Raw genomic sequence first — 14,370 nt, forward strand, 5'->3', positions numbered from 1 at the left:
ATATTGAAAATGATTGTTACATGTAATTGGGAAATAAAATATTGTCGAATTTTAAAAATACTGTAAACATACACGATTTTTTAAAAAGTTAATATAGGCAAAAAGTTAGAATTTGTGAATGCAAAAGCCAATAGACTACACACAAAGTCTAGAAATGTAGAGATATCTTTAAAAAGTTTAGTAACTCAAAAATGCACATAAGGTATTGTAAACACTCCATAAAAGAAAAAGAAAAAATTCAGACTTCTTCTACGGTATGAAGGGAAGGTCCAAAAATTTTACATGGATTTTCCAGATCGAGGGGGCACTGTGCCCCTAATCCCCATGATGTGGCAGGGATACCTGTATTTTGATAAAATATTTTTACATGATATGCAGAGGCCAGGGATTATTCTTTTCATCATAATTCTTCTTACCATAGAGAAACTAAAAATTCTAGCCCCTGCTGTACCCCACTTGCCATATGATTATATTTTTGGAGCAGGGTTTGGGAGTAGCTATTAAAAGCCTTGTGGCCAGAGGGCAAATCCCTTTCCCACCCTCCCTCTTTACTTGTTCCTACCTTCCTCCTCAGGGCTCTCATATATTTATCAGCTAATGAACAGTCACCAAGACCTTTGATTCTGAAAAGTCATCTTTAACATGATCATAAAGGTTAGGAACACTTTGGCACCTAATACTTGCTTATCAAGGGAAGTCTGGAGGCATCTGAGATGTGGGAAATGCACATGGCAGCATCCTCCTCTACATCTTTTCACGTGGTCCTACAAGATATAGGATGATGGAACAGACTTTCGAGTGGACTAATGAATGGTGAAATAGTCATAAAATAATGAATGAAAAGCATTTATGTGATGAACATAATGCTAAGTGCTGGGGATTCAGATACAAAGTAGAGTCAGTCCCTGCCCTTAAGGAATTTATATTTTGCAAGAGAAGGAAATATCAGGGACAGCTTGGTGGCATAGAAGAGAGAGAGTACCGGGCCCAAAGTCAGGAAGACTTGAGTTCAAATCTGGCCTCAGACACTTACTAGCTATGGCAAGTCACTTAACCCTGTTTGCCTCCGTTTCCTCATCTGTAAAATGAAGTGGAGAAGGAAATGACAAACCCCTCCAATATCTTTGCCAAGAAGACCCCAAATGCAGTCATGAAGAGTTGGCCTTGACTGACATGATACAACAATAATAAAGGAAATAGAAAGATAGATCTAAGGGCAAGGAAGATGGCCAGGCTTGGGAGGCAATTAATATAACATAAAACAACAACCCAATATATACCATAAAAGCTTATATTCAAATGATAATTCATAGTTATATAGACTTTTACATACATTAGCCCATCTGAATTTCACAACCAGCCTATAGTTCAAGGACTTGCCTAAAGCCACACAGTAAGTGACATGGGGCAATGGGAAAAGTGCTGGGTTTGAAGTTGGAAGACATGGGTTTGAGTCATGACTTTTCCATTTACTACTTGTGTAATTTAGGCAAGATTATTTTTCTTCTCTGGGTCTCAGATTCCTCATCTGTAAAGTGAAGAGAATGGACTAGATGACTTCTAGGACCTCTAGGGGTAGATACCTCTTTCCAGCTCTGCATCTATCATCAGACTCAACCTCAGGTCTTTTGTCTTTAAGATCAGAACTGTTGAGGCCACTATGTGGTTTAGTGGATGGAGGGGCAGGCCTGAAGATGGGAGGTTCTGCATTCAAATGTGATCTCAGACTGTGTGACCCTAGGCAAGTTATTTAATCTAACACCTTGGAGGCAATACTTGGTATGGATTCTAAGATGGAAAGTAGGTAAAAAAAAAAGGGGGGAAAAAGATCACTACTATTACCAATTTGCCATAATGTCTCTTCCTAAATCTACTAAGTTGGGTTCAATCCTAGGGTAGGACTGCTTTGCCAGTTTCCTTGGGACACCCATGGTCATTGAGATCTACTAATCGATTTCTCACATGCCCTTTCTTTCAGGTCCATTTTTACTGAATATGCTTAATCCTTTTTTTGAAGAGGGGTTGGGAGAATTGCAAAGAAGCAGCAATCTAGTTCTGCCCGGGAGGATTCTGTTCCCTTACCCACTCTCCAATGAGCACAAATAGTTCTCGAGTACTACCTCCTACCTTCCTCTTTATTCTGGGCTTTGTCTCTTCTTCTTTATCACAATTTTGTTGTTCTGTTATGTCCAACTCTTTATGACCCCCTTTGGGATTTTCTTGGCAAAGATACTGGAATGGTTTGCCATTTCCTTCTCCAGCTCATTTTGTTATTGTTCAGTTGTTTCAAACTGTTCCTGACTCCATTTGGGGTTTTCTTGGCTAAGATTCTGGAATGGTTTGCCATTTCCTTCATCAGCTCATTTTACAGATGAGGAAACTGAGGCAAATAGGGTTAAGTGACTTGCCTAGGGTTGCACAGTCTTTAAGTGTCTAAGATCAGATTTGAAATCATGAAAATTCTTGACTCCAAGCTTGGTGCTCTATCCACTGCACCACCTAGTTGCCCTCTTTACCACAGTATTAAGGAACATCTAGGCAGTAGGTCTCAACCTAGGTTTCTTTTATCTTGACCTCCAAGTTGTGGATTCAACTTGTTTGGGATGAGTACTGCAAAGCACAGAATGTTCCTGGGAATTGCATCTGGATAACTATTAGAAAAAAAGCAACTGACTCAGCCCAGCCAGAGCTCCTGACTGCACCTGTCTTGGAAAAGGGAAGTAGAAGGTGCCAAAACATGTAAGGAAAAAAGGAATCCAATTGGGAGATATTCTTCAGAGATATGGTTCTTATCAGAGAGTCAACAAGTCCATAGATGGCTAATAGGCTTCACCACACTGCCAAAAGGGCTATGATAAAAAAAAAAAAAAAAAAAAAAAAAAAGGATTAAGAATGAACTCATCTCTGAGGGATTTATGGTAAAGATGCTACCCACATTCAGAGGAAGGACTGCAGGAGAGGAAACATATAAGATAAACAATTGCTTGAATGCATGGGCTGAGGCGGACATGAATGGGAAATAGACCCTGAACAAGGACACATGTTACAACCAGTGGAAATGTGCGCTGGCCATGGGTGGGAGGAGGGGTGGTGGTGAGGGGGAAAGTAGGGGCATAAAGTATGTAAACAGGTTAAAAACAAATATTAATAAATGTCTGATAAAAAAAAAAAGAATGAACTCATGCTCTAGAGAAATGCTCCTTTCCCTATCTATGGTATCCTAATTCACCCACTCGTCCTCCATGTAAGTAAGGCTAGTTTTTCCTTAAAAGGTATTTTCACTTCCCGATTGTCTAAGTACAAAACAGTCAGGAGCTCCAAGCTCTGATGCTTGACTAGTAGACCACAATGGGTAGCTCTGACAAGGGACATCCACTAGGCTAAAGGAACCTGGGGTGCCTTTAATGCCTGTCCTTGTTTAATATCCTGCTTTGGTTATAGCCACCTAAATCTCCTTTTCTTAACTGCTGAATGACCTACCAGTGTCCCATTTTGTTCTAATATGGAACACAAACTCTACCAGGAGACTGGCCTTAGGCAGACCCAATCCAGAACGCCACTCCTGATAACCTCTTCATGGAGTAGAGAAATTTTCTTCACCATGTAAGTAGGGATTAGATAAATAATATCACAGAATCTCAATGTTGGGAAGGACTTCTAAGCTAACTAGTTGATGCATAGAAGCATAGATTTTCTTTACAACATGCCTGAAGAATGGTCACCCAGCCTCTATCAGGTTGTTGACTGAGTGAGAAATTGCCAAGGAGCTCTAGGTATTCTCTGATATTTGGCTGGTAGAACACAATGGGGAACTCAGTCAAGGAAGCTCCCATCAGCTGAGTGTCCAGTCATGGGAAACCCTCTATAAAAGCATCTCATTCTACTTTACACCATTACAACTGTTTTCCCTCACACTGAGCTTATATCTGCCTCATTTTAGCTTCCATTCATTGTTAGTAGTTCTCCCCTCTGGTGCCAAGATGCCAAATCTCCCCCTTTTAATGACACTCTCTAATACATAAAGAGAACTATTATTTCCCACTTAAGCATTCTCTTTTCCAAGTTAAATAGTTCTGTTTCTTTTGACTGATTCTCCTATGGTTTTCTGGATGAGGTCTGACTCAAGCCAGGCTGGTGGTGCCATCTCAGGATTGGATTGAAATGAGATACCTCTAATGCTTCACTGTTTACTTAAAAATAGCACTGGAACAGTTATGTAGCACAGTAGATAGAGCACCAAGCCTGGAGTCAGGAGGACCTGAGTTCAAATGTGGCCTCAGACATGTCCTAGTTGTTTGACCCTGGGCAAGTCACTTAACTCCAAATCCCTGGCTCTTGCTGCTCTTCTCTTAGAATTGATACTCAGAAGGAAAGGATCTTTTAAAAATGGCATGGAAAGGATACTCAGAAAGGAAATGGCAATGGTTCATGCAGACACCATTTAAACAGGCTCCCCTGGTCTCCATATGGAAAATAGGAGCATTTTTATAATTATAATTATTATTGTATAAAAATAAATTTCACAAACACACATCAGAGGGCACAGAATCTCCCTGGGACCTTGTTCTAATCTCTGTTGTTGTTCAGTCTTTTTTCAGTTGTGTCTGCCTCTTCATGACTTCATTTGGGGTTTTCTTGGCAGAGATACTGGAGTAGTTTGCCATTTCCTTCTCCAGCTCATTTTACAGATTAGGAAACATTTGAAATAAACAAAGTTAAATGACTTACCCAGAGTCACACAGCTAGTAAAGATCTGAAGCTAGATTTTAACTCAGGAAGATAAGTCTTTCTGATTCTAGGTCCAGCACTCTATCCACTGCACTACCTAATCTCTAGTAAAGTATAGGTCGACTTCTCAATATGTGGTCAGATGGATATGTTGGATAAGAAAGGTATGTTGGCATAGAGCAGTTGGTACCCATCAAGTGTGAGAGGCACTGACTGTGAGTTTTTCATACCATTGGTGAACAGGAAGCCTAGTCAATGCTACATCCATAATTCTCTTGACCAGTCAAGGCTGGAAATGACCTCATTTTCTAGGGAAAAACTCATCTATCCTGCTTAGCAGGGAATTTATGGTTCATCTGGCTCAATATGACTCAGACTTCACATGGAATGGTTACCAATCCTGATTACTCTCTTTAGTTTGTCAATATCCTTCCTAAAATGTGGCACCCATAACTAATACTCTAGGTGTGATCTGGCAAAATTGGAATCTATGCTGGAATCATATCACAAGAAGACCATTCATAGCACAGCAAGGGCAAACAGAAATTACAGTGGCATCACAGTGAAGGAGAGGGCAAGTACCTGAAGTCACAGGACTATAGGATTTGGACTGTCTGATCCAATCCTCTCATTTTACAAGAAATTAAAGATCAGAGTAGTTATGAGATATTCTGTTACCCTGATCTCAATCCAATCCCCTATTAGAGGCAGTTACGTGGTAGAGTGAATAGAAAGTTAGGTGGAGTAAGGAAGACCTCATTTAGGGGACAGCTAGGTGGCTTAGTGGATTGGAAGCCATGCCTAGAGACAGGAGGTCCTGGGTTCAAATTTGACTTCAAGTCCTAGCTGGGTGACCCTAGGTAAATCACTTAACTCCCATTGCTTAGCCCTTATTGCTTTTTCTGTCTTGGAACCAATATACTTTATTAATTCTAAGATGGATGGTAAGAGGTGTTTTTTGTTTGTTTGTTTTAAGAATGTTAGCCTAGGGGTAAGGAAGAACTCATTTCCAAATGTGCTTCAGCTATTTATTAGCTTCAGGACCCTGGACAATTCACTTAACAGGCAATTCACTAAATTATGCTTCAATTTCCTCATCTGCAAAATGTGGATAATAATCATTTCTATCTCACTATGGTTACTGAGGATCTGATGAGATTTTATACTTGTGTATGTATCTGTAAATATATACACACATATAGGCATTTAGGTGGTAGAATGGATAGCATGCCTAGTTGGAAGTCTGGAAGATTCATCTTCATGAGTTCAAATCTGGCCTCAGACACTTACTAACTGGGTGACCTTGGGCAAGTCCCATAATCCTGCTGTGCTTGATTTCCTCATCTGTCAAATGAGCTGGAGAAGGAAATGACAAATCTCTCCAGTATCTTTGCTAAGAAAACCCCAAAATGTGGTGAAGAAGAGTCAGACACAACTGAAACAACTCAACACATACACATATACCTGAATATCTTTACAAAACTTAAAAAGGTATATAAATGCTAGCTGTTATTATTATCACTCATGAATCTGAGACAGGGTAGAACATTCCCGTGGAGCTAGGGTGTTTACTGATTTGGGGTAAGTACCTTCTCTTCTTGAGGCTTCAGTTTCCTTTTCTGTTAAGTGACATCCTCTGTGATCCCTTATGTCTAAATGTATATATCTGTGATCAATACCCCAGATGATCCAGAAGTTGCAGAGGGGTCAGAGAGGATGGGCGCTGAGGATGGCTTGGGGATATGATCCAAGAGGAATATCTGTCATAAACATCCTGAAACTTAAGAGGAAAGAGAAGTAATGGTTCAGTGTGATTTCTGGAGACTCTCCAGGGATCACAAGAGTTTATTCTGTCTGCTTTATGGAAGTAGCTTGACCCTGCTCAGGATACCTCCTCCTCAGTACATCGGCTGACCGGGCTGCTTGCTGCTGATCTACAGTTCTGCCCTCAATTCTATCTTTAGCTCTGTCTGTTGGGTGCCTGAGTAAGAGATATTGCAGGTAGGGGAATGCAGCTGGGGAAAGTAGGAAGAATTTTGTGATTATTGGTCTACTGAGAACTTGTTTCTTGCTGAGATAACAGCTCACATTTATATGGCTCTATATAGTTTTAAAAATACTTTACTATACATAACCCCATTTGATCCTCAGAACCACTCTGTGGGGTAGGTGCCATTATTCCCATTTTATAGATAAGAAAACTGAGGTCCAGTAAAGTGACTTTCCTAGGATGACTCAGTAACTCTCAGGCAAGATTTGAATTTATGTCTTCCTGGCTCCAAGTTCAACACTCTACCTCTGAGCAGGTTTCTTCTGCCCCAACAGAAGATTGCCCCAGGACAGAGTGAAATATTGGCTCTCTCCATCTGGAGGCCTGGGGATGGGAGAAAGGGGGAGGAGTGGGGTCAGTTTGTATCTACTTTTGGGTACCAGAGGTCACTGGAGACCCCTAGTGGTGGTATTCAAGCTCAGGTGTATCCTTTGATTCATTAGAGCAAAGGTCAGCAACCTTTTTGACCGTGAGAGCCATAAACGCAGGAGGAGGATGGAGGTGGAAGGCGCTGGAATATGGGGCAGGGGCTGAAGGGCCCCCTGGGACACATCCTGGGTCTCTGCCCAGACTGGCCGGTCGGGAGGTGGAGCCAGATGGCTCGAGAGCCATACGTTGCTGACCCCTGCATTAGAGAATGGGAATGAGAGGCCTGGAATTTTTCTCCTATTTGAGCTGACATAGTTGCTCCCTAGCACCAGGGAATACAATGTGCCTCTCTCACCCTCCCCTACCTCAATATGCCCATCAGTAAAGTGAAAGTGATGCAGGGTGGTGGTGGTAGGAGTGGGGAGTGCATAATCTCATGTGCCAATAGATCATTGCAAAACATTTCCATATTCATGGCTTAATATTAAACAGATGTTTACTCCTCTCACTGATTTGAAGTGAGTTGTTTTAGTAAAAGCTCACATTTATATAGCACTTATTAAGGAATCTTTTTCACTCCAACATCTCTTCAATCCTTTATACTACTCAAGAAATAATAGACATAGAGCTGGGAAGAATCTCAGAAGTCAACTGGTCCAGCCCTCTCATTTTATAGATGAGGAAACTGAGACTGAGGGAGATTACAAGTAACTTGGGTTTCAAACCAAACTTGGGATGTTTCTTTTCTATGATGTATGTTCATGACTCTGGATTTGGTGAGAGAATGTTGACCATAGTTCAACTTCTGACTTTTTTTTTTAAATCCTTACTTTACACCTTAGAATCAACATGATGTATTGGTTCCAAGGCAGAAGAGCCGTAATGGCTATGCAATGGAGGTTAAGTGACTTGCCCAGGGTCACACAGCTAGGAAGTGTCTGAAGCAAGATTTGAACCTAGGACCTCCTGTCTCTAGGCTTGGCTCTCAATCCACTGAGCTACCCAGCTGCTCCCAATTTCTGATAGCTGAGAAAATTTTATTTAATTGTGGGAACCTTTTTACAAAGCTTGAATATAGCCTTTCATGCCTAGTTGGGTCACCTCTATCTACTCTTTAGGGACTCTTAACTAAGGATTTAGGTTATGCTAACCAGAAAACCCAGTCAGATCCAAAGGCTGATTCAAGGAGTTTTCTTGTAATTGTACATCTCAAGTAATTCAAATGTATCATCTGAAAATCAGACCCATACTGATCAATCAATTATCGTTTCCATGTTCCTTTGATTATTCATAGACACTTGGGGAGACTGGGACATCTCTTTGTTTGAATTCAGGGAATTACACCTGTTTGCTCTTCTCCTCTCAACTTGGAAAGTCCTTAGTCTTTCATCTAATTAGAAATCAGATTACTTAATGTTGTATCGTTTCCTTTTAATTGATCTTATTTAACAGCTTTAAAAATATATAAACGTCTTTCTCCCCCTGTATTTGGGATCTAGCCATAATCTGAGGAAAGGATCTGGTCCTGATTTGTTAGGTAATTAGCATGCATTGCTTAATAAATTGATATGCTCCACAGATCAATCCTTAGTTTCTTCAGTCATTTCATCTTTCACTAGCCACAGCTTTTCCCACTGGACCAAAGTGCTGCAGCTTTGTCAAAACAAGCCTGTGCTCTTCCTGCCTCCTTTCTTCTGAGGTGAAGAGGGCAGAGCCTGCTCTCTGCTGAGAGGAGCTGGGCAGAAGACTCTGTTATTAAGTACAACACCTGACAGCGTAGCTCATATATTCCCTGTGGTCGTTGGAACATCAAAAGCTAAATGAAGTTGCCTCTTGCTGTTGGATAGTCTTATAAGTGGACTGCTTCTAATCAGGGCAGATAAGGAATTTCATATCAGTTACATAAAATGCCCACATGCTCCCATCTAGCCAATTATCTTTTTTTTTCCCAATAAGAGAAAATGAAGTGTCCTGTCGAGAGAGGGGAGGTAGGGTCTGAGGAGAGATGGTCAGCAGGAGGGCAGGAGACCTGATTAAAAAAGGAGCTGCACCTGACCTAGCTAGCAGCTGCCTCAGCTAGAAATACACAGACATGAATCAACCTGTACCTGGCCCTTGAAAGCTAGGCAGGAGATGATTATGGGAAAGTGCAGGGAAGGGCTGTGTCCTCCAAAGTCAACCAACTTCAAGTGTAGGATAACCCACCTTCTGCTGAGATTTTTTCTGAAATCAGGATGTAGAACTTTGGCTAGGAGAGAGTAGAGTCTCTGGTAAAGGGACTTGCTTTCTCTGGTCTTGGAGAAGACCAGGGTTTAAATGCCACATTTTCTAGCTATGTGGTCCCAAGCAAATCACTTCAGTTTTTTTAGCTTCAGTTTCTTCATTTGTAAAAATTTCTTTTAGACAAGATCTGTGGTTTCATTGTTGTAAGGAACTCCCAGTGAGGTAACTCTTTCTATCAATGCCAATCAGCTCCCTATTCTGCAATTTATAATCTGACAGAGCCACTAAAATCCCTGAGTGGTTAAATGACTTACACAGGGTCATTCAACCAGGATGACAAGATTAGAGCCAGGGAGGAAGCTAAGCAGCTGAGTGGATTGTGAGCCAAACTTGGAGTCAGGAAGAACTGGATTAAAATCTGGCCTCAGACAGGGCCTATTTGTGTGACTTTGGGCCAGTCACTTAACCCTAATTGCCTAGTCTTTGCTATTCTTCTGCCTTGGAACTGATACCTAGATTGATTCTAAGGAGGAAAATAAGGATTAAAAAAAATCAGAGACAGGGCTTGACTCAGCCACTGGTTCTCTATTCTATCTGTCCTATAACAATAACTGCTGATATTTCTATAATACTTTAAAGCCTACAAATTGTTCCCCTCACAACAACTTTGTGAGGTAAGAGAGTAAAACCATTATCACCATTCCCATTTTACAGATAAAGAAACTAAATATCCTAGAAGTGAACCTGGACAGTATCTAAAGAAGAGCAAGTAGGATGGTGAGGAGCCTCAAGTTCATGCTATATTTGGATTAGTTGAAGAAAAAGAAGATAGTTGAGCCTAGAGAAGAGAAAACTGAGGTTGGTGGTGGAGGAATATAATAGCTATTTTCTTTTTTTCAACCCTTGTACTTCGGTGTATTGTCTCATAGGTGGAAGATTGGTAAGGGTGGGCAATGGGGGTCAAGTGACTTGCCCAGGGTCACACAGCTGGGAAGTGGCTGAGGCCGGGTTTGAACCCAGGACCTCCTGTCTCTAGGCCTGACTCTCACTCCACGGAGCTACCCAGCTGCCCTATAATAGTTATTTTCTGTGTTTTAAGGGTTATCATGGAAAAGAGGGGATGGACTTGTTCTACTTGGATTCACTAGAAAGTTAGGACCCGGTTGGGGGTGGGGGGTTAAATGAAACATATCAAGACTGAAGGTAAAAACTTACCCTGGGAGATATTGAGTTCCTTTCTATGGAAGCTTTCAAGTAAGTTAGATGACCACTTGTTGGATATGTTGGGGATATTTTAAACCCTTCCCTTACATCTTAGAAACAATATGTGCATTGGTTCCAAGGCAGAAGAGCAGAAAGGGCTAGGTAATGGGGGTCAAGTGACCTGCCCAGGGTCACACAGCTAGAAAGTATCTGAGGTCAAATTTGAACCCATGTCCTCCCATCTCTAAACCTGGCTCTCAATTCATTGAGGCACCTAGCCACTCCCATTTGATTAATTTTTGAGGGGATTCTTACTTGGGTAAGTGTTGGACTACATGGCCTCTAAAACCCCTTCCAAATCTGAGATTCAGTTATTCTATGAATTAAGAAGAGGGGGGGGAGGAATCTGAATTAAGGTCAGGTAGGCAGTTCATCAGATATCAGAGGTCCTACATTCAAAACTGGACTTAGACATTTCCTAGCTGTGTGACCCTGGGCAAGTCACTTAACTCCTATTGCTTAGCCCTAACCGGTCCTCTGCCTCAGAAGGGATATTTAGTATTGACTCTAAGACAGAAGGTAAAGGTTTTTAAAACAAAAAACTATGGGGGCAGCTAGGTGGCTCAATGGATTAAGAGCCAGGTCTGGAGACAAGAGGTCTTGGGTTCAAATATGACCTCAAACTAATGTAGGATGCCATGCAGACAGGTTGATGTATAGATGTTGATAGGTTGTTCTAAGGATGTAGGTGGGAATTCCGTAACTGGCCAAGCAGCTTAGGCATAGTGGACTAGGGACTTTCTCTCCTTGGAGGCTGCTTCAGAACTAGCAAGATTTAACCAAAAGATGCCCCAGGGTGCTTAACATATCATTAGCATCTCATTTGCATTGTGGTTGTCACACCTCACCCCCAAAACAAGATAAATTATGGGTAAAGCCATTTGGACTAAAGTGAACCATGGGCAAAGTGACTCAGTTCCTTGGAAGGGCAGGAAAACAACTCCTTAAACCAATGACCCCTTCCTTAGTAAGTAATCAAGATAAAAAGCACTTCTACAAACCTCTTAGGATCTTTCCATAGCCACACATTTCCATGGCCAACCCTTTCCATCCTCATGGCCACTCCATCACCAGAGCTATTCTACCACCTTCCTCCCTCTCTCAATACAGTTTGTTCCCTCATCGTGGAGATTGCCTGAGCTGTCAAATCTTTGGACAAGACCCTAATTTTGCTGCTCACATCAAGACACTTTCTACCTGTGTGACCTTGGGCATGCCACTTAACCCCCATTGCCTAGTCCTTACCAATCTTCTGTGTTGGAGCCAGTATACAGTATTGATTCTAAGATGGAAAGTAAGGTTTTTTTAAATGAATGAATGAATTGATTCTTAGTGAATTAAGTAGGGCAAAAAAAAAAAATCCCATTAAATCCCCAAATATCCAAGCTTGTTGAAGAAAGCTCTAGTAAATAGAAATCAGAGTTCCCTGCAGAAATTCAGTAGAAATGTAGAAATCATAGTTGTCTACAGAAAGTACAGTAATTTGCTTAAGGTCACATGACTAGTAATGTCAAGTTCAGTACTTTGAACCTAGGGCTACTGTCTCCAAGTGCAGCATGACTATTGGGCACATACCCTAAAGGACTGTCATAAGGAAAGAGCTCCAAAACAAAAAAGACCATAAAATTAATTATTGCTATTTTCCCTTTTCCTGGGAGAGGGAAGAGAGCAGCAACAGACTGCCTACAAATGTTGTTCAAATTTCTTGGGACAAAGTAAAATAATTCACTCTATTGACTTTTATAAAAGTATTTGCAACTTTTTACATACATCAATAAAAAGTCTAACACAATGTTTCCTCCTTTTAAATCACTTGTTTTACATGAATTAACACTGTGAGTTTCCAGAATATTCTTTATTTCATCATAAAACCAGAGTTATCACATTTAGTATATCTTTTTTCGGTAATAGCTTGTTTTTCCAATGATTCCATTTTCCCATTTAGCTTTGAATATAGACCATAGCTTTTTCAGTGGGGTTTAAATCAAATGAGCTCCCAAGCTGTTGGAGTATGTTTACTTTTTATCTCTTCTAGAAATTTCTTTCTTCCTTCTTTTTTTTTAAGGTTTATTTATTAATTTATTTCTACCAATTACATGTAATAAATGTCCACATAAGTTTTCCAGAAATATATGATCCAAATTATTTCCCTCTCTTCTTTCCTCCACCCTTCTGGAGCTGACAAGCAATTCAATCTGGGTTATACATGTATTCTCATAAAAAACATATTTCTAAATTATTCTTTTTTTTGTAAGTGAATAATCTTATAAAACCAAACTCCCAAAACATATAGCCAAATAAACAAGTGAAAAACCATATGTTCCCATCTGCATCCTGACTCCAACAGTTCTCTCTTGGAAGGTAGATAGCATTCTTTGTCTCAAGTCTTTCAGAATTGTCCTGGATCATTGCATTACTGAGAGAGTAGTTAAGTCTTTCACAGTTGATCATCCCACAATATTGCTCTTACTGTGTACAAAAATCTCCTGGTTCTGTTTATTTCATTCTGCATCAGTTCATGTAGGTCTTTCTAGCTCTTTCTGAAACCAATGGATAAATTTCTTAGTCTTTCCTAATGTAGTATGGTACAAATCCATGATGCAGTCCTCTCTCCTTAGGAATTTCTATAATACTAGAACAATTCTACTTCCCAGTATATTAATAAATTTATAAGTTTACTGATCCCTCAATAGGAACAATATTTCCAGGACCAATGGAAGGAAAAAAAATCTCAAAAATTTTTAGGTAGATGTTGTTGTTTTTTTTAAACCCTTAACTTCTGTGTATTGGCTGCTAGGTGGAAGAGTGGTAAGGGTGGGCAATGGGGGCCAAGTGACTTTCCCAGGGTCACACAGCTGGGAAGTGTCTGAGGCCGGATTTGAACCTAGGACCTCCCGTTTCTAGGCCTGACTCTTAATCCACTGAGCTACCCAGCTGCCCCCTTAGGTAGATGTTTTACTGCCTGATGCAAATGCCCAGATCTTCTAGGCTTTGTCTGAGCTCATTATGATTGATAATTGAGTATTACCTTGAATGAAAAAGTGAATTTCATTGATAAAAATTCCTTTTTTCCAAACCCGAGTCTGCCAATATTTATATAGTCTTGCCTATGACAAGCATTGTTTCTTCAGAATAATAGTTAACAGCTATTTTTTTTTTTAAGATAGCTAGGTGGTGCAGTGGACAGAATGTTGCACTTGGAGTCAGGAACACCTGAATTTGATTTCTGCTTTGGACATTATTTGTGTGACTGTGAACCAGTCATTTAACCTCTGTTTAGCTCAGCTTTCTGGTCTGTAAAATAGGGATAATAATATATACCTCCCATGATTGTGCTAAGACTCAATATTTGCAGGGTACTCTATAAACCTTAAAGATTATATAAATATTAGCTATTATTATTATTATTATTATTATTATTATTATTATTACTACTCCCCTTCCTACTCTCCCAACTTTAAGAAGACAATGCCACACTTTAGAGAAATCGGTCAACCACTCCTATAGCTGCTAAATTGGTCAGTTCTGTTTTTGGTTTTGACCAAATTTTCCTTTGTGTTTCAATGTAGCTGAACCTGATCCATTTAATCCTCAAATCATTCTTGAAACTCTTGATTTTCCCAACACTAATACTTACAAGCAATACCACTAAGACATCATTGAGGGGCAGCTAGGTAGCACAGTGGATACAGTCCCAGGTCTGGAGTAAAAAGGACCTGGGTTCAAATTTGACCTCA

General features: G+C 40.4%; 1 protein-coding gene across 1 annotated transcript in view; it reads right to left on the minus strand.

The window, feature by feature from the left end:
• Positions 1 to 6,297: 6,297 nt before the first annotated feature.
• NPC2 (NPC intracellular cholesterol transporter 2) overlaps positions 6,298 to 14,370 on the minus strand; it is a 71,070-nt gene continuing 62,997 nt past the window's right edge. Inside the window, exon 4 of the mRNA XM_044664942.1 lies at positions 6,298 to 6,508. Coding sequence (XP_044520877.1) covers positions 6,401 to 6,508 — 108 coding nt within the window. The 3' untranslated portion in view covers positions 6,298 to 6,400. The remainder of the gene's footprint in view (positions 6,509 to 14,370) is intronic.

The sequence above is a fragment of the Gracilinanus agilis genome, chromosome 2, assembly GCF_016433145.1.
Source record: "Gracilinanus agilis isolate LMUSP501 chromosome 2, AgileGrace, whole genome shotgun sequence".
NCBI lineage: Eukaryota > Metazoa > Chordata > Mammalia > Didelphimorphia > Didelphidae > Gracilinanus > Gracilinanus agilis.